Source organism: Plectrocnemia conspersa, unplaced genomic scaffold (genome assembly GCF_051122295.1).
Source record: "Plectrocnemia conspersa isolate PC_06_02 unplaced genomic scaffold, ASM5112229v1 ptg000004l, whole genome shotgun sequence".
NCBI classification, from domain to species: Eukaryota; Metazoa; Arthropoda; class Insecta; order Trichoptera; family Polycentropodidae; genus Plectrocnemia; species Plectrocnemia conspersa.
In genome coordinates, this window is record NW_028277168.1 from 8,122,882 (window position 1) to 8,147,554 (window position 24,673).

The 24,673-nt window shown below is 32.1% G+C and overlaps 3 protein-coding genes and 1 long non-coding RNA gene across 4 annotated transcripts; 2 read left to right on the plus strand and 2 right to left on the minus strand.

Annotated features, from left to right (window-relative positions):
- Window positions 1–1,422: 1,422 nt before the first annotated feature.
- On the plus strand, window positions 1,423–4,628 carry aft (cap methyltransferase 2). The gene is made up of 4 exons (XM_088184404.1): window positions 1,423–2,019; window positions 2,084–2,269; window positions 2,344–2,464; window positions 2,526–4,628. Exons 1-4 carry the CDS (start codon window positions 1,579–1,581, stop codon window positions 3,749–3,751), a joined length of 1,974 nt encoding a protein of 657 aa, XP_088040530.1. The 5' UTR covers window positions 1,423–1,578; the 3' UTR covers window positions 3,752–4,628.
- On the plus strand, window positions 4,392–12,130 carry Raf (serine/threonine kinase raf oncogene). The gene is made up of 11 exons (XM_088184403.1): window positions 4,392–4,547; window positions 6,970–7,416; window positions 7,485–7,676; window positions 7,742–7,866; window positions 7,928–8,048; window positions 8,117–8,378; window positions 8,448–8,560; window positions 9,738–9,958; window positions 10,147–10,238; window positions 10,314–10,489; window positions 10,566–12,130. Exons 1-11 carry the CDS (start codon window positions 4,392–4,394, stop codon window positions 10,917–10,919), a joined length of 2,259 nt encoding a protein of 752 aa, XP_088040529.1. The 3' UTR covers window positions 10,920–12,130.
- A 5,623-nt stretch (window positions 12,131–17,753) lies between these two features.
- RpL36 (ribosomal protein L36) lies at window positions 17,754–19,671 on the minus strand. The gene is made up of 3 exons (XM_088184110.1): window positions 19,586–19,671; window positions 18,088–18,271; window positions 17,754–18,008 (listed from the first exon to the last, which is right to left on the minus strand). The coding sequence occupies exons 2-3, from the start codon at window positions 18,268–18,270 to the stop codon at window positions 17,787–17,789; spliced, it is 405 nt and encodes a 134-aa protein (XP_088040236.1). The 5' UTR covers window position 18,271; window positions 19,586–19,671; the 3' UTR covers window positions 17,754–17,786.
- A 2,338-nt stretch (window positions 19,672–22,009) lies between these two features.
- Window positions 22,010–24,673, minus strand: LOC148235813 (uncharacterized). Its single transcript, XR_015809275.1, has 4 exons — window positions 24,578–24,673; window positions 24,306–24,428; window positions 24,138–24,226; window positions 22,010–23,314 (listed from the first exon to the last, which is right to left on the minus strand). It is a non-coding gene; the product is annotated as an uncharacterized LOC148235813 (long non-coding RNA).

The window sequence follows — 24,673 nt, forward strand, 5'->3', positions numbered from 1 at the left end:
AACACCTGAGAAGTCACGCGAGCCGCAAAACCGAGTTATATTATTATCTGAAATAAAATAATGTAATATTGAACAAAACGTTTATTGCTGTTAATTGTTTTATTAAATTTTATAAACTAATTTAAAAATATGACACATTTTCACATGAAATTATGTTATCGATCAACTTTTTTTTAATATTTGCTGTTATCTAAGATATTTCAACTCGTATGAAATTGTTGAGCCTTTTTCTTAGCATGGTTAGTCACCAGTGGTAAGGTTTCCAATGAGAAATAATTTTTGTAAAAATCAAGAAGATCAACGTTTTGAAATTATTTTTTAATCCTATTTTGCATTGGAAATAAATTATCTTTAATATTATGAAAATATATCAAAAAAACTTTTATTTTCTCTTAATATTTTGCGCTGAGAATCAAATTCTTGTTTAAGCTTTTGCATTTCTTCCGCATATTTTATAGTATAACGATGTATTTTCTATTGTTAACGTCGGCAAATGGGCCATATTATTGGATTCCAGTTGACGATTCTACAATGCAAGTTTAGTTTTAAAAGTTCTTATATTATCAAAATTATCTACATTTAAATTAATCTAATGTTGTGTAATATCAACACAAAAAGCAAAATTACAGATCCATTATTTGTAATTAAATCTCGAAAAGGAGTATTTCTTCATCTCTAAAAACAATATTTTTAAATCGTACATTTGTTTTTACATTTTACAGCGACTTAACTATCGAACTTCGGTATTTAAAATAACACCAGCATATATTGTTTGCATTTTAAAAATTGACAATGACTTAGCCCTCAATTAGACATATTTTTTGTAGTAGTATAGTTGACGTAGTAGTATTTTACTAAGATATAGTTATATGTTTAGAGTTTAGGGGTGTGTTGGGGACGGGTGGCAATGAGACACAGATTGAGCCGCTGCAGTAGTATATTTATTGACGGTTACAGTTGTTTACATTTCAAGGGACGCGCGCGCGACGGCACGCGTCCGAACCCTTGCGGGCTTGCCGGTAGAGAGAGAATACCGTCACGGCCGATGCTACTCCAGCGCCGACCAGTTTTGGCCATAACAAATCTAAATTCGGCTTCCACAAGAGTATACAAATGGATGGACGGTGCACGAGGCAGCAACGGCCGTTGCGAGTCCGCTAAAGTTCGCCAAGAAATATGTCACCCTAATGTTACCAGAGTGCCGCCAAGTTTCGGGCATAATAAAATTTAAATATAAATATATGTAAATGGCCCCCTGCAAAAGTAAAAGCAATTATTCATTTTACGGATTCCATGCAACAAAATTTATTTTAATTTTATTGTATAAATGTTTATGATTCTATCGTATTTTTTCATTTAAAACACTGCTCTGTCAATTTTTATAATAAAATCTAAATTATATTTAATATGCCTTAATTACAATGGCAACACTAGTTTGAACCGCTCAGTTTGACGTTTGCGAAATATTACGCATGGTAAATTTTCTAAGTAGTGTTAATATACGTTAATACGTACTTCAGATCTTAAACATAAATTTTCATCATACACTACTTCCATAACCTTTAAGTTGTTAGCAATATGTTATCTAATAACATAAGTATAGACCAACTATTTAATAAAAAATACACGCTTCAGTACAATCACACCAATTTATCATTGCCTGATGCTGATTTATTGTTTAACGCGGACCCTTGGTACGACAAAAAATTTCAAGATCAGAAAAACAGCCTCAACTTGCAAAAAAGTAAATTGAACGACTACGATTTGCTCGATTGGCAAAATCACACGCTCAGAACGAACCCTGCAAAAGATGTTTTAAAAACAGTTCGCTTCAAAATCAAACCCGAATTATTAACCATCGCCTGGATGAAATTTTATGAATGTGCAAGTAATTTTGACATCGTATCGGAAGATGCTAAAATAAACAAAAATTTCAATACCGTTCATTTGTGCGAAGCACCTGGTGCCTTCGTTACATCTTTAAATCATTTTCTAAAATTGAAATATAAAGATTTAAACGTGAGTTTCTCGCATTTCTTTGTAAAAATAATAATATTTTTAAATATAAAAATTTGTATTTTAGTGGAAGTGGTTGGCTACAACGTTAAATCCTTACTACGAGGGTAACTCTATGACGTGGATGGTTTGCGATGATCGCTTTATCAAACATACACTCGGCGACTGGAGCTTCGGTTCTGATTTCACGGGAGATATAATGGATTGGAATAATGCTGAATCAATTATTAAAAAAGCTAAAACTATGGGAAAGGTACAGAATATTAATAAAAATTTCACAATGCAGCTCATTTTATTTGTTTATTTTCATATTTTATATATATTTAGATTCATCTGGTAACTGCTGACGGTTCCATTGATTGTTCTTTAAATCCAGCAGAGCAAGAAGCAGACGTTGCTTCTTTACATTATTGCGAAGCAATCGCTGCTCTTCATATGTTGGACGAAGGTATGTTTGCATCAGTTGTGCATTATTTTAAATCATTTTTAAAAATCTTAAATTATTACAGGCGGAACATTCATCTTCAAAATATTTACAACTTACGAACATCACACCATAAATTTAATATACTTGCTTGCCGCATGTTTTGTGAGTGTTAACTTTTACAAACCTGTCACGTCAAAACCTGGTAATTCAGAGGTATATTTAATATGTTTAAAGTATACCGGTTATTCTAAAATAGAACCGATAATCCATAAACTTAAAGAACATTATGGAAATGATAATTTTAGCACGAAAGCTATGCTTCCGCATAATTTTCTTCCAGAGAAGTTTATGGACGATTTACTTCATTCGAGTTATACTTATTATTATTATCAATATTGTACTATAGAAGAAAATGTAAATATTTTACAAAACGCTAATTCGCAGGCGAGCATATTTGGTAGATTAATGAAAATTCAGAAGATCATTTTAAAACGATATATGAACCATTATGAACTGCGTCCGATAAGCGAAACGATCGTAAGTCAAAATAAGTATAAAAAATTTAAAACTTTATATAGAAACATTTTTCATATAGGCAATTATTATGAAAGACTAAATTCTTCTAACATCAGTGTTGAAGAAAGAGTATCGAAGATTAAGGATATAATTTCAAAATATGATAACGAATTCAATTTTTTACCTACCATTATTGAATCTAATATATTGAAAAAATACGAATTAATGTTTAGACGCGGAAAACCTATTACACAAATCAACTCTTCGTGTTTTGTGGATCCTCATATATTTAAAATGTACGTTGACTTAAAAAGCTCATTAAATCTTGATAAAAATTTGTCTAAACTGCCAAGAAGAGAAAAATTATTAAAGAATCACATAATAAATTGTGAATTTTTCAACTTTGAAGATTATTACGAAGGTTGGGAAAAGTTTTCCATTGTTCATGTTTTACGAGTTTTGGATGAAATGGATCCATCCGACAATCTCGTATTAGAAAATTTTGATTTGTTATTTACCCAATTCGGAGTTGGATTTTTGTATCTATTAGGATGTCAAGGTTTTGAAAAGATTATTTTTCACGATAGCAAAATTTGTTTATACAATCTAAAAGATAAAATTGGTCTCACTTTTAAACTGAAAAGCTTAAACGTTGAATTAAAAACACATAATAAAATGGCACTATTAACAATTTTTCCAATAGAAGTTTTTTTTCTGGATATTTATTTATGGACCATTGTTAATTTTAATAGTTTAAGACTATACAAATACATAAAAAATAATGCGATTTGAAGCAAAACTATAAAATCATGTTTTTATTAAATACAACAATATTTTCAAGCAGTTCACAAATATTTAAGATTATTTGAATAGTAATGAATAAGTTATATTTGTTATGTTTAATAAATAAAAAAATATTTACTCTGAATTGATTTTTTTATTTGTTACAATGTTACTGGTGCTAAAATTGGTCGCAACATAAGGCAAAATGGTGTGAATTTTAAAAAAGATGCGATGTTGGTAGGCCGTTCTTTGTAACTGATAAATTTATTAAAAAAATGTGAAGGGTTTTATTCTTTATGAAAGATTAGACTGCGTGCGCTGGAGTTATAAAAATAAATCAGTTACTCGAGTTTTAAATATTACTCGTTAAATCATTGCCATGTCAGGCAATAAGTCGAATTATTTATTTTTTACGATACGGCGCTGTGAATCAAAAGGCTGTCAATAATCACGCAGCATTTGGACGATGAAAGCGCTTACCGTTGCAATAATTGTAGAAAGATGATTTTGTTTATAGAATAATCGACTTAGTATCGGAGTGTGTTATCGGGCATGGGCGGCATTCTGCGCGGTTAAGGCCGCGCTCAGGTCGCTCGCGGATCGGGCGGTCGGGTGTCCCGGGGCGGGTGTCGCGTCTCTCGTGGCGGCGATGGCCGTGACGGGCGTGGGCGCTGGCGCTTCCGGCGCCGGCGCCGCGGCCGGGGCGCAGGGCGGATGCGGTCGGCCCGAGTCTTCGGCCGCGCGCTCGCCGCCCGCGAGGCACGAGCTCGCCGAGGAGCTGCGCAACATCCGCACCATCATCGAGGTACGATGCGACACTTTACCGGCCTTTTTTACGCACGCACCTTACCCCCAAATATTAAATGTCAATTAATAAATAAAGAGTGGGGGAAGTATCGAGTATGTTAACACTTGGCTGATAACAAATTTAAACTCTGTATTTAAGATATTAACGCACGAGCGTGTGTTCACATACATACATGCTTACGAATATTAAATGACAATCGGTAATTTATACCCAATGCATATAAATATTTTTTTATCTCTATATTTATCATCACAATTTCCAATGGCTTGTATTTTTCAAGTAAGAATATATATTGAAGGGTCACAATTATTTTTATTCAGTTGACAATAGTGTATTGTTTTTACTGTAACGCTCAAGATTGGTACAACTGGTTGATCTGCCATTTGCATGTCGGTAGTTCATCATCATCAACTTGTTTGGTTGGGCTCGCAACATTGTCAATATCAGCACAACAAGCTCTCTGCCGCCACTCTGTCGTAATTCCTGCATCGTTCGTCTCTCTGAATACCTTCGCATCCTACATTCAATTAACACTAAGTTTACGGGTAAGTATTTAGTGACCAGATTTTAAAAAATAGCAAATTTCCGATAATAAAAATAGTGCTAATATATTTGCATTGTTCAAATAAAAATAGTCGTAAAAAAACTTACAATAAATACTGGCTTATACAAATCGAATCAGAAACCCGTCAATTTGACGGATTCCGTAAATCTAGTGTTAAATAGATTCGTTGAGAGCTATTCAATAGTTTAAGTGCGATCGAACTAATTTATAAAATAAATAATTTATTGCTTATTTTTATTTATATATTTTTTAATTCACATGATCGTCCTATATTTTTATTTTGCCCCTGAATTATGACCAGGCTGTTAATAAAATTCTGATTTAAATTTTGACCATTTAATTTGTTGCCTTTTCCAATTATTCTATTTTGATTTTGGCAAATTATTTATTTTTCTATTTCTAATAAAACAACACGTTATGTATAAAAAGAGTAGATATTATTGCCCGGATTGTGATGTAGGGTTGTGTATTGAATGTTTTAAAATTTATCATACAAAAAAAAATTATTGAATAATTGTAACTTTTGGAATTTTTTTTTTTGAAATCTTGAAAATATATTACTCGGTAATTATTTTCCTTAAAAAATTTTGTTTGTTCTTTTTTTAAAAAAAACCTGACAATTTATGGACCCTCTTTTTTACCAAAAACCAACTGTTAAGTGGTTAATAAATGATTATATATTTTTTTATTGTTCTATTTTTGTAAAATATGGATATTATCACATTTTATTATTAAACATATAGGCACACAGATTTTTTTTAATTTTTAAAAAATATAAATGTTTTTTATTTTATTTTGAAAAATTTTACCATTTTTCATGATTTTTTTTATAACTCCCAAAGAGGTGAAATATTCCTTTGACAATCAGCTGATTTAGGTTCCAAACTGTCTATGATCACTCAAATAACTAAGGAATAATCAAGTTATATCTTCCGAGTGGCTGTGGTCTTTTAATTTTCTTACTAATACCCATAAAAAACTTTGTCAAAGGATTTTTCAGATTCGGTACATACAACATTACTTGTTGTATGTACATTTCTCTGAATTAAAACATCCCGATCACAACCGCCAGATAATACATTTCCACCTGTTTCGATGGGTCGAAAAATTAAACGATATATGTATTAGACAAAAACAAAGATTCTAGTTCCATCTATCTTATATGGTCATCTATATCAATATATCTGTCGGGACATCCCGTTTAGAGGGAGACTAAAATTGGTTGCAATTAATCGTTAAACGCATAATAAAACTAATTGTTATAAAAGTATTTGCGACTTGCATAACATATTTATTGGTCACTCTGACATTATGATCGAAGATTTATACGAATTCGTCTTTTGCAAATCATCTTTCAAATGGATCTGAGAAAATAACGATAAGTGTTTTTACTAATACAAAGAGACCAATATGGGTGCCGATAAGTAGGTGGATTGTGCCTGGTCAAATCTACAGCTCTTTTAATTATGACCGTTATGAAAAAGGTAATTCTTATAAAAAAAGTAAAACAACAGTCTGTTTCCGCCCCAAATCGTTACATTGGCTTAAAGGTCGAGAGTAGGAAGGAGCGAAAGCACCTGCCAAATCTCCCAAAAAAGTATAAGCGCAAACATAGCATACTCACGACATTTCCTTGCGAAATACAGTTCCATCAGAATCTGTTTTCAAAACTTGTTTTGTGTTGTCACTGTTCAAATTACATAAAATCATTTTAGTGTTTCTCCAAAGCATTTTGAAAAATAATAATAAAATTGGCAATATATAAATTAAAGAAATTTTTCACTAGGGCGATATTCCATCATTGATAATGTTACTACAAATTACTGTAACTAATTTTTTGTTTTAAACTCTTAGGTGACACGTGAAAACATTGATGCGCTCAATGCAAAATTTGCTGATTTCCAACATCCGCCCTCTATGTATCTCAACGAGTACCAGGAGCTGACTAGCAAGCTGCACTATCTAGAGATAGCCGAGAGAGAGCTAGTGGAGCGGGCGGAGCCAGACGTCGATCCGGATCCAGATCCCGATCCCGATCCTGATGATAGCCCAGAACTACCGTATTCATCTTATTATGCCGAGATGGAGGGGCTGCCTTTCGAGCGGCGCTTTCTGCGGGCGCACCTGCCTAATAAGCAGCGTACCGGAGTGCACGTGAAGCCGGGGGTGACTTTGCGCGAAGGTCTGCAGAAGGCTCTCAAGCTGCGCAACCTCACCTGCGACATGTGCGAGGTGGTGCGCAGCAGCGACCATCATCAGATATCCTGGGATGTCGAGCTCACCGGTCTCGATGCCGAAGAGGTGTATATCGACGCGTAATCTTTTATTTCGTTATGCTTTCAAACGCTAAATGTTTTAACCGATTCCAGGTGACGGTGCGCATATTAGACAAGAGTTCAATTATGTCTCACATAACTCATCAGTTTATGAGAAAGACATTCTTCACTTTGGCTTTTTGCGAGTGCTGCAGACGGTTGCTCTTCACGGGCTTCTACTGCAGTCAGTGCAATTACAAATTTCATCAGCGATGCGCCGAAAAGGTGCCCAGTACATGTAATCAGGTAAATTTCGAATATGAAATATAAATGGGAAGGTATGTGTTAAATTATGGTTTAATTAATTGCAGGTCCGTATGGGCGATTCGTATTACGCGAGGCTCTTGGCTGAGGAGAATCAAGCGGGTCTGTTATGTTTCAGAAAGGATCATTCCTTTTTGAATTATCAACAAATGTCTACGCAGCAAAATAACAAGTTAGTATATATTGTCTAAAAATTTAAAAATATGTGTTTAATTGATTATAATCTTGAACAGACGTCCCAGATCGTTGAATCAGCAGGACAGATCCAATTCAGCTCCTAATGTATGCATCAATATGGTTCGTCCTCCGACTTTGGCCGAGCATCAGCGGGCCGCTAAAAATTTCAATTTAAACGTAACAATTTTTTTGAATGAGCTTTGTTATTGTATGTGCATAATAATAAATCAATTCTTATTTTACAGTATGACAGTTCTCGGTGTAGCTCCAGCACTAGCGGATCGAGGACGGCTGTGGTTCCGCCGTCCAGCCCGCCTCCGGAAACTCGTACGCCCGTGACGCCAGCTCATTCGCAATCGACGCAGGCTAGTCCTACGGGTTCATTGCGACCGAGGCGACCTAGAGCTAGAAGCGCAGACGAATCCAATAAAAATTTACTGTCACCGCGTGAAAGCCTCGACGATTGGGTTATACACGCTGAAGAAATTTTAATCGGACCTAGAATAGGTATTATTATTCATCAATTTTCGAATAAATGTATTTTATATATTAACAATGAATTTATTTTACTGTTAGGTTCTGGCAGTTTCGGAACAGTTTACAAAGCTCACTGGCATGGACCCGTTGCGGTGAAAACGTTGAACGTTAAAACACCATCAGCGGCACAGCTGCAAGCGTTTAAGAACGAAGTAAATATATAGTGATAAGATTTAACGACTATAATATAATTTTTAGTATTTGATATATAAGAGGATGAGTCAAATAAAAACGTTAATTATTTTGTATGTCATAATTTATTAAATGAAAGAGGTGTAGAAAGAAATCATTTGGCACAAGTCAGTTTTATCACTGCCACCACTGTGTTTACATAATTGGACGCATGTGTGAAAATCGTTTTAACACTCGAGTGATGGGTCTTTTCTCTTTGTGTGAATTATGATAATCTTTGAATTAAAAGGATTTAAAAAATAAAAATGTGCGGGAAAGAAGTTGTACCATTTTGGATCTTCTCGCATATGCGCGGTACTGCCCATACATGATAAAAATACAACTCTAAATACGAAATAAAATTTCTTACGCTCATGCACATGTGCGGGAACATATAATTTTCTCTATTTCCGGTATTTCTTCAAGAACAATAAAAGAAATCGTGTTTTTGGAACGATTACCATTGAAGAAATCGACCGGGAAGAGATTAAAAGGAGGATTATATAAATTGTCAACAATTTATCTTACATAAATGGTTTAAATTTTCTGACCAACGCTCGCCCGCTCACACTCAAGCAGTTTGAATTTTAAAACGTATTTATGTAGCAAAACGTTGTTAGCCACTTTCATAGCTGTTAGGGTTGGACGCAGCAGAGAGTTCATAACCTTTGGTTTTTAAGCGTGACATCGATATTCTTAACAAGTACCCTTTTTTATATTTATATTTGTTATCTCACCCGTGAGAATAGGAAAATCTGAGAAAACCTAATCTATGATATTAATTTGGAATTTTAATTATAAAATAATCTCTAATTTCGATCTCCCAGTCACGATTAAAATTGAAAAACGCTAGGGTCCATATAATATTCGTACCCAGGTCATTCAAGTTATTAGTCACTGACTTATACCACTGGTCGGACAGCAGTTGCAATTCATTGGTTTTATCTTTAAAGCGAAATCGATAGTACACTCTTCGGAATACCTAATTCCAATAAAAAAAATAGATTGTTTCGCTGTGGTGGCGACTTTCATTGTTTAAATTAGTTATGTATGTATTAGCGAATCATGTTCATCACTGATGTTTGATAAATTAGCGTTACAACTCGTCAACCGTGTAATGAAAAAATGTAATTGTACAAACTATTTTGTATGTTTCAGGTTGCTGTTTTAAGAAAGACGCGTCATTGCAATATTCTTCTCTTCATGGGCTGCGTCTCAAAGCCGTCTCTGGCTATCGTCACGCAATGGTGCGAGGGTTCCAGTCTCTACAAACATTTGCACGTGTTCGAAACCAAGTTTGAATTGTTGATGCTCATCGAGATATCCAGACAGACCGCGCAAGGCATGGACTATTTGCACGCGAAAAACATCATACACAGGTATTTTTTAAGTAATAAAAGGGACAACAAAATTGATATTTCATTGTAGATGGTGGAGGATTCCTCTTATCTTTAATTTTTAACAAAATTTAATTTATTATTTAAGAATTGAATCGTAATCTTCGATTAATTTGGATATTCTCACAACCATATTTCAACATACGTTAATATATTTTTTCATGTTTCAGGGATTTAAAATCTAACAATATATTCTTGCATGATGATCTATCTGTTAAAATCGGCGATTTCGGCCTAGCCACTGCCAAGGTTCGGTGGTCTGGTTAGTATTCTTACTTATGATATGAGATTTGTTTATAGTATGGTTGGTAATGTTTATATGATCGATGTTTTGTAGGTAGTCAACAATCTCACCAACCGACTGGTTCGATCCTATGGATGGCACCGGAAGTAATTAGAATGCAAGAGACGACTCCGTATACGTTCCAATCGGACGTGTACGCTTTCGGGGTCGTTTTGTATGAATTGTTGGCTGGACAACTGCCGTACACTAATATCAATAATAAAGATCAGGTACTTATCGCTTCGAATCCATACAAGAGCCGTTCCACTCCTTAATCAGATGATTCATTTATTTTATGACTTACAGATACTATTTATGGTGGGACGTGGTTATCTCCGCCCCGACTTGAATAAACTGCGTTCCGACTGTCCCCGAGCGTTGAAGCGTCTGACAGAGGACTGCATAAAATTCGACCGAGACGACAGACCTCTGTTCCGACAGATTTTGACGTCAGTCGAGGGCATGCTGAGGGCGTTGCCTAAGATCACGAGGAGCGCGTCCGAGCCGATCTTAAACAGGGCCCACCTGCAGGGTTCGGACGACTTTTTCGTTTATAACTGCGCGTCGCCCAAGACGCCCAACAATTTTCAATTCGGCACTACCGGTAGCGCCACGAGCAATTTTCCCGCCTTCTACGGCTCGGGAATAGGAAATATTTAAATTTGCTTTGCTCTTTCTCGAGTATGTTTAAAAGTTTTTAAATTATGTTCTTGTATAATATGGTAAAATAACGACCTTAGACCTTTTGTGAGCATATTTTTAAAAGATATATTCGTATCTTCTAACGTTTGTTGATGATTGTCTTTACTGTTGTTATATCCTGGATATATTTTTTCTTCTGGTATTCAATTGCAATATCATGTATAAGGTAAGCCAAAAAATATTTCAACAAAAACCATACAATAATATGCTGATTGCTCAAAAACTATAATTGTCAGAAACTCAAAAACTACAACAGGTTGCCGAGCATTTTGCGATTACTATTTAAATATTGATGTATTACATTTAAAAATGCATGTTTGGAATAAATGTGATTTATCCCTGATACAAATAAAATTTATCAGATTTTATCTTCAATGATGAAATCGGATCTAGTAGCAAAAGACAAAATATAGGATTTCGGCAATCAAATTTTAAAGGTTTTTTCTATGGAATTAACGATAATAATTGGACATGTATTAAACATTGATACTTAAGTTATGCTCTTCAGATTATCAAGAAGTTATCGTCTTATACTAATATTTTTTTAAAGTATGATGATCCCACCAACGAATATGGACCATTATCGTCTCATCAATTTAATTATTATTACCATTTTTTTCATTTTTCGAACAATCTTTGGCATTTTCGTTTTAATGTGTCTTTATACGTATTGCATATGGTTTAGGAAGTGTCTTGGTTTCATTCCTTAATTATCGTAAATTTCTTCGAAATTCGCTATCGACTTTTGGGGAAAAAATTTGTTACAAACAGAACTACAAATTAATATAAACAGTAAATAGTTTACTTGACTGCGACTGGCGATATACTAATTTCAAAACAACACATTTTAAGAACGTTATTTTTTTTCAATTTTATATATTGTCTAAGATCTGCAGTTAACATACTTACGTTAAGTTAACGCTCTATTTTATTAGCACACATTTTTTCCTAAACTGATATAATCATATCGAAAATGCCTTTATATTTCAGCTATATACTCTGTATTTTTTATTAGATCAATCATTCCAGTTTTACATAATTTTTATTTCCTACTATTGTAATTATAAATAAAATTCAATATACTTGTATGAAACTAGTATTGACAGGTGTTTTCTGTCCCATCTTCGGACATATGCCTACACTAGCTTGTCCTCATGTCCATTGAAAAATCAAATGAAAGCTAATCGAGCCGACAAATCTTAAAAATTGAAGCTAACTAGTCTTACATAATAAAATTTATTGTTTACAAAGTGACAAACCATAAAGTATTACTTACTTTTAATTGTGGTGTTTAAGCCTCAAATCCTGAGATTCATTCTACCACCAAATTGTTTCCTTTTGGTACCTTTTAAGTCCATGGGTCAATCTCAGGACTTTGTTTGATATTGGTGCTGTTATTTTTTATGTTTGAATTCCTTAATTCTTTCTATTTCTTTATTCTCATGACACTTCCATATACAGTTGACCCCCCAATAGCACGGTAAATTGGGGACGTGCTATTTGGGTGTGTAGTTGGGGGACTAGAAAATACTCATACAAATTTTTGCAATACGTATGTACGAATCAGGTGTGTGTAGTGAGATATCCTCCCTTTGGCTCGCTCACACATAAAGTAATAGGCATCCAAATAGCACGTCCCCAATTTACCGTGTTATTGGGGGGTCTACTGTATTTGGATTTGTTTATATTTATTTGCCTAATCCAGGAATATTTTCCGTTTCCAATATTTTGTTTTAAAAATACCGAAAGTCAAACTCAATCATCAACATTCACATCAGATTTTGTGCGATTGTAAATAATTACCTATTTGATGGTATTTGTAATAGTGATATTTTTGGCCGAGACTAGAATCTGTTGCCGATTAGAAGTTGCTGTTTTCTTAATCTATTCTTACTATTTATATTTATTAATAATTTAGTATTGTTTCTTTTTATAATATAATTTGTCATCCGATTAAAATGTGTATATAATGAAACCATAGACGAAAGGCCGTAAATATTTACGTTTCATTTTTGCGAGAAATTATAAGATATGCTGTTCGATTTAATGATTCAAATACATTTACTATATAATAAAAAAAATTGCTAACGACGGTAAATTGTAGAGGTTAATAAAATTTGTCTGTTTATGTTTCATATGAAATATTACAAAAGCATCTGTTGTGCAACGGAACAACACTTAGCATGTATTCTTGTAGTTTTTCCCCCACATAAAGCACACGTCTTTGTATGGGTGTGTAGATTTGCATTGTCGAGATGCCTTTTTGTTTCGAAGAACTGGATGATTTTTACGTGCAGTTATCGTTCTCCTAATTCATTTCTCACGGTATGGATGAATACTGTTATAGATCTAAACGCGCTAGGTTCTCTTATAGAGAAGATATTCATACCTAAGAGGAGTGGTTTAGGTTTAGCTGAACTGGGTCTAGTCACCGTTGTTACTTCTTTAATTTTGGAGCCTTTAAAGGAGTGCAATTCCCATATAAAATGAATTCAATCGCTCTCTTTCTCTCTATCTCTCTTATAATATCTCATCATTTGTGATCTGGGGTATTTACTTATATATTTTTATTTAAAAAATGCAATGAAAAGATTTTATTTCATTCTATACTATAATCACACTAAGTCCAGTTGAGTAACACTTATATTTTTAAAATCGGTAATAATGTTTGCTTATACAATAAGACTTTATTATTTATTTAAAGTTGTTGAACTATTCTGCCGAGCAGATTCGATGCTCACGTAATATGATTCGCGACGTTGCGTTGTTTTCGTTATAAGTTAAAATTAAAAATAGTTATTGATTAATATTAATTTCTTATTTTTTTACCCTAGTTTGGATGGACGTAATGTATCATTATTTTTACACCTTACATTTGTGATTGTCTGGTATCCAGACCGTTTATTACAATAATTATATTGAAGCTCAATCTGGACCCGTAACTTTCAGCGGTAAATTACCCCATATTGCAAGATAGTCAGGCCATTCGGCTTTATTGATAAAATCCTGCACAGAAGAGAAACAAATCGCCCTTTGCTAATTAGATCGGGGGTGGGTTTAGAAACGGCCGTTTTGTTTAAAACGCTTGTAGTGTATGAACGGCTCAAATGTTGATCGATCGAGTCAATTAACCTTTCGTTATGACTTACACCTCCGTCACGTTTGTGATTGATTCGTTTTAAAATTTAAAATTAGGCCGATTGATTTTTGAGCTTTTCGTATACGTATTATATATGTAGATTTAAGTAGTTAGTATTTTTAAAATGCTATTTATTGACCTGACTTACATAGCTATGTATGTATAAAATGTTTCAAGCGGTAAGCCTTTAAAATATTGTTAATCGTAATATATAAAAAGAGGGTATTATTTATTTTTAACAAACAATATTAAAAAAGTACAATAAATGTGTTGTCAACAATGATTATTTTTGCAAGTAAATCGTTTTTCTATTATATTAGATCCGTATTTATCGATGATCTCCGTTATATCTGCTTGGATGTTTATTTATAGTTATATATGTAAAGACTAGTGATTCGGTTTAATTGAATATTATTACACATACGGTAAACTCCTTAATGCTACGAATAGTTTGTTTTATTTATTGAATTTTCTTTTCATGGTATTTTTGTATATATTTTTTTGATTAGGTATAAGTTTATAATTAAAAAACTTACGTTCTGGTTGTGCGATTTTATTTTAACAATCTTTAAAGTATGCAGTTTATATTATTATATAGGGGGTTTACTGTGTTAAATTTATTGTTTTCGCCGATTAAAATGAACAATGTTTTTATTTTACAATCTAATAAAAATATATGTAAAGAAGTGCCTTGATATCTTAGAGATCGCTAAATTATTAGACGACTGCTTTAGTACGTGTCGATCATGAATACTGAAGGATTGATACGTCGCTTGCGTCTCGTAGCTTTCTAACCCTCAACATCACACACTGCTCTAAGATATCAAGTTAACGACACGAATTTTAATGTTTATAGATGCTTTCTGTGATTTTTGTTCTTGCTCCTTATCGTATTTGTATCTCAATTTCTTACGGAGTTATTATTTAAAAGTAAAATGACTGAAATAGAAGGATTTTTATTATTTCTAATTCTGTATTATAATTATTACATTAATGATGAATATGTATCAAATAAAAATATTTATATATTACAATTTTGGTTTTATTTTGCCTGTCTTTTTGTGATACACGCACACACATTATGATAGATATCTGATTAGCGAGCCCCGGATGAATTGCGTTACTGACGCAAAAATCGCCGAAGTATTGTTTTAAATAGGCAGGTAAGCAAATGGACCATTAATCTAGTTACCATATTATTACAGCAGCAAAATTAATTAAGGATACTATAATGAACACATTTGTTAAAAAATGTTTTACATAGAAAGTTTGAGGGTAGGCGAAACAACTTGAATCGCTTATGAACACATCCAACACATGCCAAGTCAAGGATGAACTGAATTCGGAGAAATATTGTGTCAAGTTGTAACGTCATTCTCAAATTCGGATCAAAATATTTCGTTATACTGAGATCAGTCTGCGTTACAATGAAAACATTTTATATGAAAGTTTTTCGGAGACAAATTGAAGATTCGTTATACTACGAATATCGTTATTTCGGTATTCGTTACAAAGAGACTTCACTGTAAATAAATCACAGTGATACTCCATTTATTAAACTAATAATAACACAATGTATTATTTTACATTAGCAGGAAGAGCTATAATAATATATTGAAAGTTCAATATTTGACCCTTATACTGCGGCTATGGGTTTGCAAGTTATACACCATAAAGACAAAAAACATAAGGAGACTAGAGATTATTGTCAGGCTTTTTAATGCCCATTTCCATGACTTCACCAATTATGTTAAACATGGATATACTTCCGCATTAGACGTCACCCATATTTCCAAAAAAATATTATTCGGGTGATGAATGTTTAGTAGTTGATATATTGTAACGGTTCATACGCAACACTAATCAAGAGACACGCCATTGCTTGATGGGCATTGTCCAAGGTCGTATACTACAACGGGATTCTTGTGGATCCGGTGATTTATTGTTTCCGTGACCGTTTCGTAATAAAGAAATAATCTCACAATGACGGAGAATATTTACAGTAAAAACACTTGTGTGTTATTAATGTGATTTTTTTCTGGTCGTAATGAGGGCTTGTACGTGTGGTCCCATCCTTTACGCTATTGTATTGTTTCCTTGTTGATGGATGATCATATGGTCACAGAAATGAACGTGAGTTTTAAGAATAAGACCCCCCTAACTTATCTTTATTTATTTATTGTGAAACCTCCTACCTAAGTGATTTTATCACTGGTGCATTTTTGTACAACTTGTTAGATGGATTACACAAAAGCTCTCTTTTATAAACCGCTCCTATTAAAACTTCCTCCGTCTTGAAAAATCACTAGGTGACGCAATAAAATTAACCAACATGTTGGTTCGCCAAGACACTCACTAGGTGACTAACAGTCACGTAGCGTGGCGCGAAGCATGCAGTGTGGCCGCTACAATAGTGTAGTGTACGTCGGTTCACTAGGATATGTCACCTAGCTCGTAGCATAAGCACCAAGCAAGGCTCCTACCTGTGTGGCTTTAGTATTAATTGTTTGATTATGACTTCTTCCATCACCTTTTCCATACAAGGCAACATGTTAATTGATCTTATTTCCTCAACCTTTTTTCTATATTTTATTTTAGGTATAGATGTAATAGTGGCGATTTTTAAATTATCAGGTATTTCTCCTACGGAGAATGCTTTCTTTAATAAATAATGTGATTTAGTTCCTACTATTTCCCATGTTACTTTAATTATATTTACATCCAAATCATCAGTACTGGTTCATTTTATCAATTTACAAATTATGTTGTGAATTTCTTCTAAAGATACTGATTTAAATTCTCTATTAAATGTTTCATTATTGTATTGAACTAATTGATTGAATTCACAATTTCTTCTATACTTTCAATGTAATGTAGTATGTATTCATTTTTTCTGCAATTATAAGATGATCTTTATATATATATATGTCCATCAATCTCCATACTTATGTTGTCTCCCTGAGTAGGATTAATTATTTTTCACATCTTATTTGGGTCATTTTTTATTTCATCTATCAACTTTTCAAGCTGTTCTTAATGCTTCGACTGTCATATTTCTACATTGTTGGTATGTTTTCTATTTTTTAAATAAAACTTCGTATTCTTCTTGTTTTTTTATTTGAAATATTCTGTATGATCTATCTCTTCTCCCTAAGCGATTTTAACATCATCATTAACCACAGTTGAATCGATATTGTTCTAAAATTAGATAAGACTTTTTATTTTACTGTCTACAATATTCCATGTTATTTACATTGATCACATTTTTGTATATATATGTATTTATGTTTGTCTATATAAATATTTACAATAGAACGATCACAAATTCTTGGGAGTCATTTTCTTTTTATGTTGTACTCTTTTATTATTGTTAAAAAACTAAATCTATTAACGTGCCTGATTTCTAAAAACACCAATTGACACAACCAAAGCGACCTGTAGACTTTAGTACCGCATTTATCAGAAAAAGTTGACATTTAACTCACCTTGTAAATCTTTTGCTTAATTGGTATTTAGACCCTCTTGAACCATACTTATCATGTAACTAGTCTTCTAAGCTCGTAGTCAACCAAATAATTTACGAGTATAATCACTATTATATACTTTCAGGTAATGGAGGTAAATTTATTAATATACAATAAAAAAACAATTAATAAAGTTAAGTTTATTTTATTCTCATAACGGAATTACTTATGTGTGGCAGCTTTACGCATCTGGGTAAGGATGTTGGATAATTCTTCACGCTTCCTCTTAGCACGGATGTGTGTGCCGAGACGTCTTTTGAGGAACTTCAACGCCCTCTTGTCTCTGGACACCTTCAGCAACTCCATAGCGCGCTTCTCGTACGGAGCATGTCCGACGACCTCACGAATAAGATCGCGCACGAATTTCGAGTGCTTTGTGAGCAACTGAAATAATTAAGGTTATAACACAAATCAATAACTAGTGTCTTGGAAGTATCGATCACAGGTACGAATAAATACTCACTCCCTTCCTTCTTGAAGGGCGAATCTTGACGTTCTTTTCGCTCTCGTTGATCCCCTTTTTATTACCGGCCGAGAGTTTTGTGGTGCGGTAACCTCTTCTGAGCCCGACGGCTACTTGATGAGTCATCCTCTTCTTGGGCTTCGAGATCTTCTTCTCTTTCTTTTCCTCACCCAAGTCAGCCATGCTGAAAATGAATGCATATTAATAAAATTATATAGATTCAGTCATCTATAATATGTTTTAACCCATTGGCCAAATTAGACATTCAAAATATTGAGCAGCACGTTTTTTTCGATTGAAAATGCACAAACATACAGAGAAACTATGTAGTTTAACAGCTTCTCGTCGTAAATTATATATTTGGTTCCCATAGAAGTGTAGTTACTAAAATGTGTTTTATTACTTAAAAATATTTATAAATAAAATTTAACAGCAACTTAAAATTCACTCCTCGGTGGGCTAAATGGCTGTCACACCGAAAAAAATCCATGTGTTCTCTATTTTTTTTATATAGTAACAACCTTTATTCCATAAAAGGCAGCAGTTTAGTTTTTCTGGTAGATACGTTAAAATCAACTGTCAGTTTCCATAACCCAACACGTCAGTGTAAGCATGTACTTCACTTGTTCTACCTCTTGTAACTGTTTTCGAGCTATGCTAGTATGTTCGTTAGAAAAATAAAATATGGTAAAAATAGAGCTTATTATTTAAATTGTTCAAATAGCTTGATCTGATTGAAATTAAATAGTTTTCTATTCTAAAATCGAGAAAAATACACGAAATAATATTTCAATTAAAATATTATGAAACGTTTTTGTCGGATAGTCAACATCATATTGACTAATCTAGTCATTATCGCAAATAATAAAATACAATACAACATATACTATATTCGTTACACTACTATTTAGGCAATAAAATGAGCTTTACAGAATATCGAAACAGAACGAAAAATACCTTTTATATACATCCAATAGATCTGCGGATAAGCCAATTATTCCAGTTGTCGCATAACACTTGAGATGTGGCTGATATTCAAGAAATATAGTAACCAACACTTATTATTAAATCATGAAAACAATAAAGTTTGTATATCATTTGCTAATAAACATATTAACAATAAGAATCATATGCGAGTACACCGAGGATAACATTTTCGTTTAATAAATCACATATCCAGAACCTATCACAATCGAACAATCTTTCTTTCATATTTTTTGACATAACCTAAAAACATATACGTTTATTACGTTTTTACTAATAAAAAACATATCTTATAGATAATTCATGAATATAAAACAATTACAGCTCGTGAATATATTTATATGCGATATTTAACGATAACTTAATCCGATTTATAAATGACAGGCTATTTATTAGTCAGTCGAGTCAAATTTCGAGTATTCTCGACAAACATCGCAAATGCGTTATTTGTGAAATAGCGCGATGGAAAGTGTACGTCGAAACACAAACAAATAGCAAATAATCGTAGACTTACGTTATAGGATGTCTTTAGCGGCGTCGGATGAAAATCGGCCGACTCGCTGACGGAGAGGATAACCTGAAAAGGCCTTGCGAAGGACTAGTGTTGCCACTTCACAAAATATCGAATAGCGACAGCGCCTTACGACGAACGATGAAATTATTGATTTTTAATTTAGTCTTTTAGATTTAAAAAAAATATATTTAACATTTAAATTATGTTATCATTATTATTTTATTATGAATTTATTAACTGTTTCATTTTACTTTAAAATATAGTACCGTTTTTATGAGGGTATATAAAAATACAAAGTTGCACAACAGTTCTAATTTATATAGTTTATTTACATTGGCGTGCATAATATATGATTTCTAAACATAAAATCTTGTTATACATTATATAAAAACACAATTTATATTGTACAGTGAAAATCATGTCATTGAACATTAGTAATTAATTGCCATATGAGTCAGCAGACTTAATATTGTAGAATAACCCTATTTAGTGTGGATGTTTCTAATTTTTTCGGATGTAATTTTGACGTATGTATTGTGATAAATTAACAATAAGATACGGTTTAGCCTCTGCAGACAAAGCTGAATTAGCATTACATACTTAGGTCACCAACATTTTTCAAAAGTGTTAAAGTAAGTTATCCTTTATTCCAGATGAACAGATTTTCAGAAACAAAATGCTTCTTTAGCTTTTATTATGTTTTTGTAGCACTAGCACTAAAAATAATAAAATGGTGTTTTTATATAGCATTATTTAACTCTTTAGGAAAGATTACCATCTTTAGTTTTAAAAAATTAAACTATAAAATAGTCAACTTTTATACCATTGTGTAATACAAACAGATGTTTATTATGATTTTGTGCAATGTTTTGAGAATATTTCGTGTTTATTTTGTTCCGAGACATAAAGCGATCTATATTCTTGTGGCGGCATTTCAACATTATTCATAATTAAGAAAGAGATAGCAAGTTTGCTACTATTAGCTCTAAAGGACACGGTACGGATATACATTCGATATACTTATCGTTACTGCTATTATAATTTTGAACAAATTTATAGAAAATAAAATCATTACTATATTTTTTATACCTATCAATCAATCGGTATCTGAATTAAACGCGATTTTAATGCTTTTGACGTGGATTTTTGACTTCTGAAAAGTAATTATTGTTTTTGCACCCTCCTATTGACCAAAATTTGGTTTGAATATATTTTGATCAACACTCTTATATTAGAAGTCCGTAATAATATCGGTAAGGATAGCTATCAAATTTGTTAAACATAGTGTAATATCCAAGTGTATACAAACTATGGAGCAATTTGCGAGTTGCGATGTTTGTCTGTACTTCTTCCGCTTATTTTCGCCTTAATTTGTATTTTGCACTGAGGTAATGAAATTTCTAAAACTATAATTACTTTTAGAACTTTCATTAGGTTAAGTTTGAACAGCAAATGAACGTTTTGCAACTGGCAAATTGAGTTTCATTGATATTTTAGAGCAGCATATAATTTAACTAGCGCCTATCAGTTAAATTATATTTTCACTAGTAGAAATATATATCTACTGACGAAAATGTATTTCAATATGATTTCACTGAAATATATAAAAATGTAATCACTGAAATGACACTTGAAGATTGGGGCAAAGTTTTATGGTCTGATAAATCGAAAGACTATTAAATGAATATTTATTTTTTTGTTTCAAAAATACTATTTAAAATTATAATTTTAAGTTTTAATGATAAATATGTATTTGATCTTATATACAATAATTAAAAAAAAAATTATATTAATTTATAATATCAACAAAAAATAGTAGTGCATGTGCATCTTGTTCGTATAATTTTTTAAAGCTCATTTATTTACTATGTTTGGAACGTGGTGCAAGCGTGAAGACATTGTATCGATTGTTCTTAATTCATAGCTATTTTTATTTTCAATTAGTAAACTTTAGTATTCAATTCATATATTATTAATAAAAAAAGTGAAATATCTAATTTTGGTGAACGAGCACAATATAATACGTTCATACAATTTTTTGCAATACGTATGTATGAATCAGGCGCGTATGGTGAGATATCATTCCTTTGGTTTGCTCACACATAAAGTAATGGGCACCCAAATAGTACATCCATAATTTACTGTGTTTTTTGGGGGTCTACTATATCTACATATAGTCCAAAAATATGCATTTTCTGATTGAAGTTTGCAAATTTTCCACTCTACTGAAATTGATACTTTAGCATCTAACAATTCCACTTTTAAATACTACTGATAGTCACTATAACAGTGTACTGTGTAATAGAGGAATTAAGAGCGAGTTGTGCAATCTGTTTAGTTTTTCGTCCCATATCGTTTCTCATGATAATTTTAGGGTCTCAAGGACACCACTGTGTACCTTTTGGGAATGATAGAAATATCGAGTTAATGCAGTAAATAATAATTTATTGACATAAAATTATATGATGCTTACAGCATAAAAAGTAATAGCATTGACCTTAACCGATTCAGTAGCTCATAGCTCTAATTAAATATATTTATTTATTTTAACATATATTCTTAGCATTATCAGTATCTTTCAGACCATTTTTTGTTTTATCTAATTTAGAAAGTAAATTAAGCATTATCGGAAACCTTATGAATATTCTTGTGACGTGACAAAGAATCGTTTCTTTTAAATAATTTTCCACATATCTTACATTGGAAATTATAAGAAATACTATGACTATTTAAATGGGCTACAAGATAACTTTTAGTTTTGAATACTTTTCCACAAGAGCTACATTCAAATTTATCAGTATCTCTATGTATTATTTTATGAGATGAAAGCGAGGGTTTAGTTTTAAAAGCTTTTCCACATTTGTTACATTCAAAATCAAAAGAATCCTTATGAGTATTCTTATGGCTTAAGAGGGTACCTTTAGTTTTAAATGCTTTTCCGCATTGGCTACATCTGAAATCTCGAGCATTATGTGATTTTATATGCTGTAAAACCAGATATTTAGTTTTGTACACCTTTTCACACGTATAGCAAGCAAATTGTTGTTTATTATCATGAATAATTATATGTCTTGATAGGGAATCTTTACTTTTGCAAAGTTTCCCACATACACTACAGTCAAAAGTAGAAGAACCATCATGAATACTCATATGCTTTATAAGTTGGTATTTAGTTTTCAATGCTATTCCACATCTAATACATTCAAAATCTAAGGATTCTTTGTGGATATTCATGTGATATGAAAGGTTACCTTGAGTTTTAAATGCTTTCGCACATTGGCGACATTCATAATTTCGAAAATCATTATGTGTTTTCATATGTTGTGCAAGGTGATGTTTAAATTTGTATACTTTTCCACATTCGCTACATTCAAAATTTCTTATTCTACAATCGAAGTCATAAGAGTCGCTATGTACTTTCAAGTGTTTTACAAAGCACCGCCTATTTTTTATTTTTTTACCACATTTATGACATTCAAATTGGTGTGTATGAATTTTCATATGAAATGAAAGGCTAAATCTAGTTTTAAATGCCTTTCCACATTCATTACATTTAAAGTAATAAATATCACTATGCAATTTTATATTCTGTTTATAATTTAATAAATTTGAATGTGCATCAATATGCTGTTCAAAAGCTTCTTTGTGAGAAAATAATTTGCCCTGTTCATTATCGTCACAATGATGATCATATCTTGAAGGATTTTCATATTTTTCTTGATTTACTACCTAAAAAATAATCAAGGTTGGAAATATTAATTTATTTTGTTCATTAATATGTTGGTGGATACTTTTGGTGCTAACGGTACATAGGTTTTTATACCTAGGTGCTAAAATTAGACAATACTTTGTTTATTTGGATCTGAATACTATATTTTTCTTGTAGCATACAAAAGATCGACTGGCAAAATTATTTGAAAGTTTTAAAAGAAAAAAGGCCGAGATACTGATGCTTTTTATCCTCAGGTCTGTTTAACATATATAGAAAATTGGATTGCTGGTAGTGAAAATATTATCTAAGTTTAGATAGCACTTATAGCAAGTAATATAGGCCCAATGGCAAAATACTTTTAACGAATCGAACAAGAGAGCCGTTGCTTAGGCCTTGAAATTAACTGACCCAAAATAAGTTATGATATTTGATAAAAAGTTTATTAAAATATTCCGATTGAGTTACAAAGATACATAATTTTGTATATCTTGGATTGAACATAATCGATCTTGTTCTTTGATCTTTGACTAACATTTATTTAAGTCGATGCAACAATTCCTTGGTAGAATTTCTTATTTAGACGGAGACGGTGTGAAAAAGCCTCCAACATTCTATATTAATGGAATTTAAAAATAGACCAAGAGGTGGGAAAAGGTTATATCTTTAGAAGGAAAATATATTTTAAATCATTAAATAAAAATAAACATTTAAAAGTGAATTTCATAAAAAACGACATTAATTTTGGGATTATTTAATACAAGTCACCGTTAGCACCAAAAAACTTTTACTATCCGACCATTACTTATAACTTATGCTAGGTGTTAATGTTTTGATAATTACTTGTGATTCCATAAGAACACTTTTTTGAGTTGCTAAAGTGTTTAAACTTAAACTATTCGCAATTAGTACATCTTTCACATCATGCGGTTCTGAAATAGATTAACCAATGATTCAAATGTATTCGTATACATATTTGTCTATTAACATAAACAAATTCAATTATTTAACCTGTTTCAAACATGTCATCTGCCTTATATATATGACATTCATTGGTGTTTTCACTCTCTAACTTAACCGTGTGTTCATTTCTATTAACTAAATATATAAAATCATTTTTTTCAACGCCCGGTTCTAAAAATATTAAAATATCTATGATAATGTCAATTTGTACACATATTATGAAAAATAATTAATGGTATATAGAAATATGGTTTTGAGGTCGTATGAAGATTACAATTAAATTAGATTACGATAATGAAAATTAGTTATTAGCTTAATACCGGTTTTTATAAATTGTTGGAATGACATTATAGTCACCACAAATTGACTTCGTCAAACTGACAGTGGTTTGTTTTATATTTTGGTCTAAGCATAAT

Excerpts from the sequence above, each read along its gene's own strand:
- aft (XM_088184404.1), top strand. The coding sequence starts at position 1,579 with ATGTTATCTAATAACATAAGTATAGACCAACTATTTAATAAAAAATAC. Across the intron at positions 2,020-2,083 it reads TGAAATATAAAGATTTAAAC|TGGAAGTGGTTGGCTACAAC; the intron begins GTGAGTTTCTCG and ends TTTGTATTTTAG. Across the intron at positions 2,465-2,525 it reads TCTTCATATGTTGGACGAAG|GCGGAACATTCATCTTCAAA; the intron begins GTATGTTTGCAT and ends AAATTATTACAG.
- Raf (XM_088184403.1), top strand. The coding sequence starts at position 4,392 with ATGGCCGTGACGGGCGTGGGCGCTGGCGCTTCCGGCGCCGGCGCCGCG. Across the intron at positions 8,561-9,737 it reads TGCAAGCGTTTAAGAACGAA|GTTGCTGTTTTAAGAAAGAC; the intron begins GTAAATATATAG and ends TGTATGTTTCAG. Across the intron at positions 10,239-10,313 it reads TGCCAAGGTTCGGTGGTCTG|GTAGTCAACAATCTCACCAA; the intron begins GTTAGTATTCTT and ends GATGTTTTGTAG.
- RpL36 (XM_088184110.1), bottom strand. The coding sequence starts at position 18,270 with ATGGCTGACTTGGGTGAGGAAAAGAAAGAGAAGAAGATCTCGAAGCCC. Across the intron at positions 18,009-18,087 it reads GCCCTTCAAGAAGGAAGGGA|TTGCTCACAAAGCACTCGAA; the intron begins GTGAGTATTTAT and ends TAATTATTTCAG.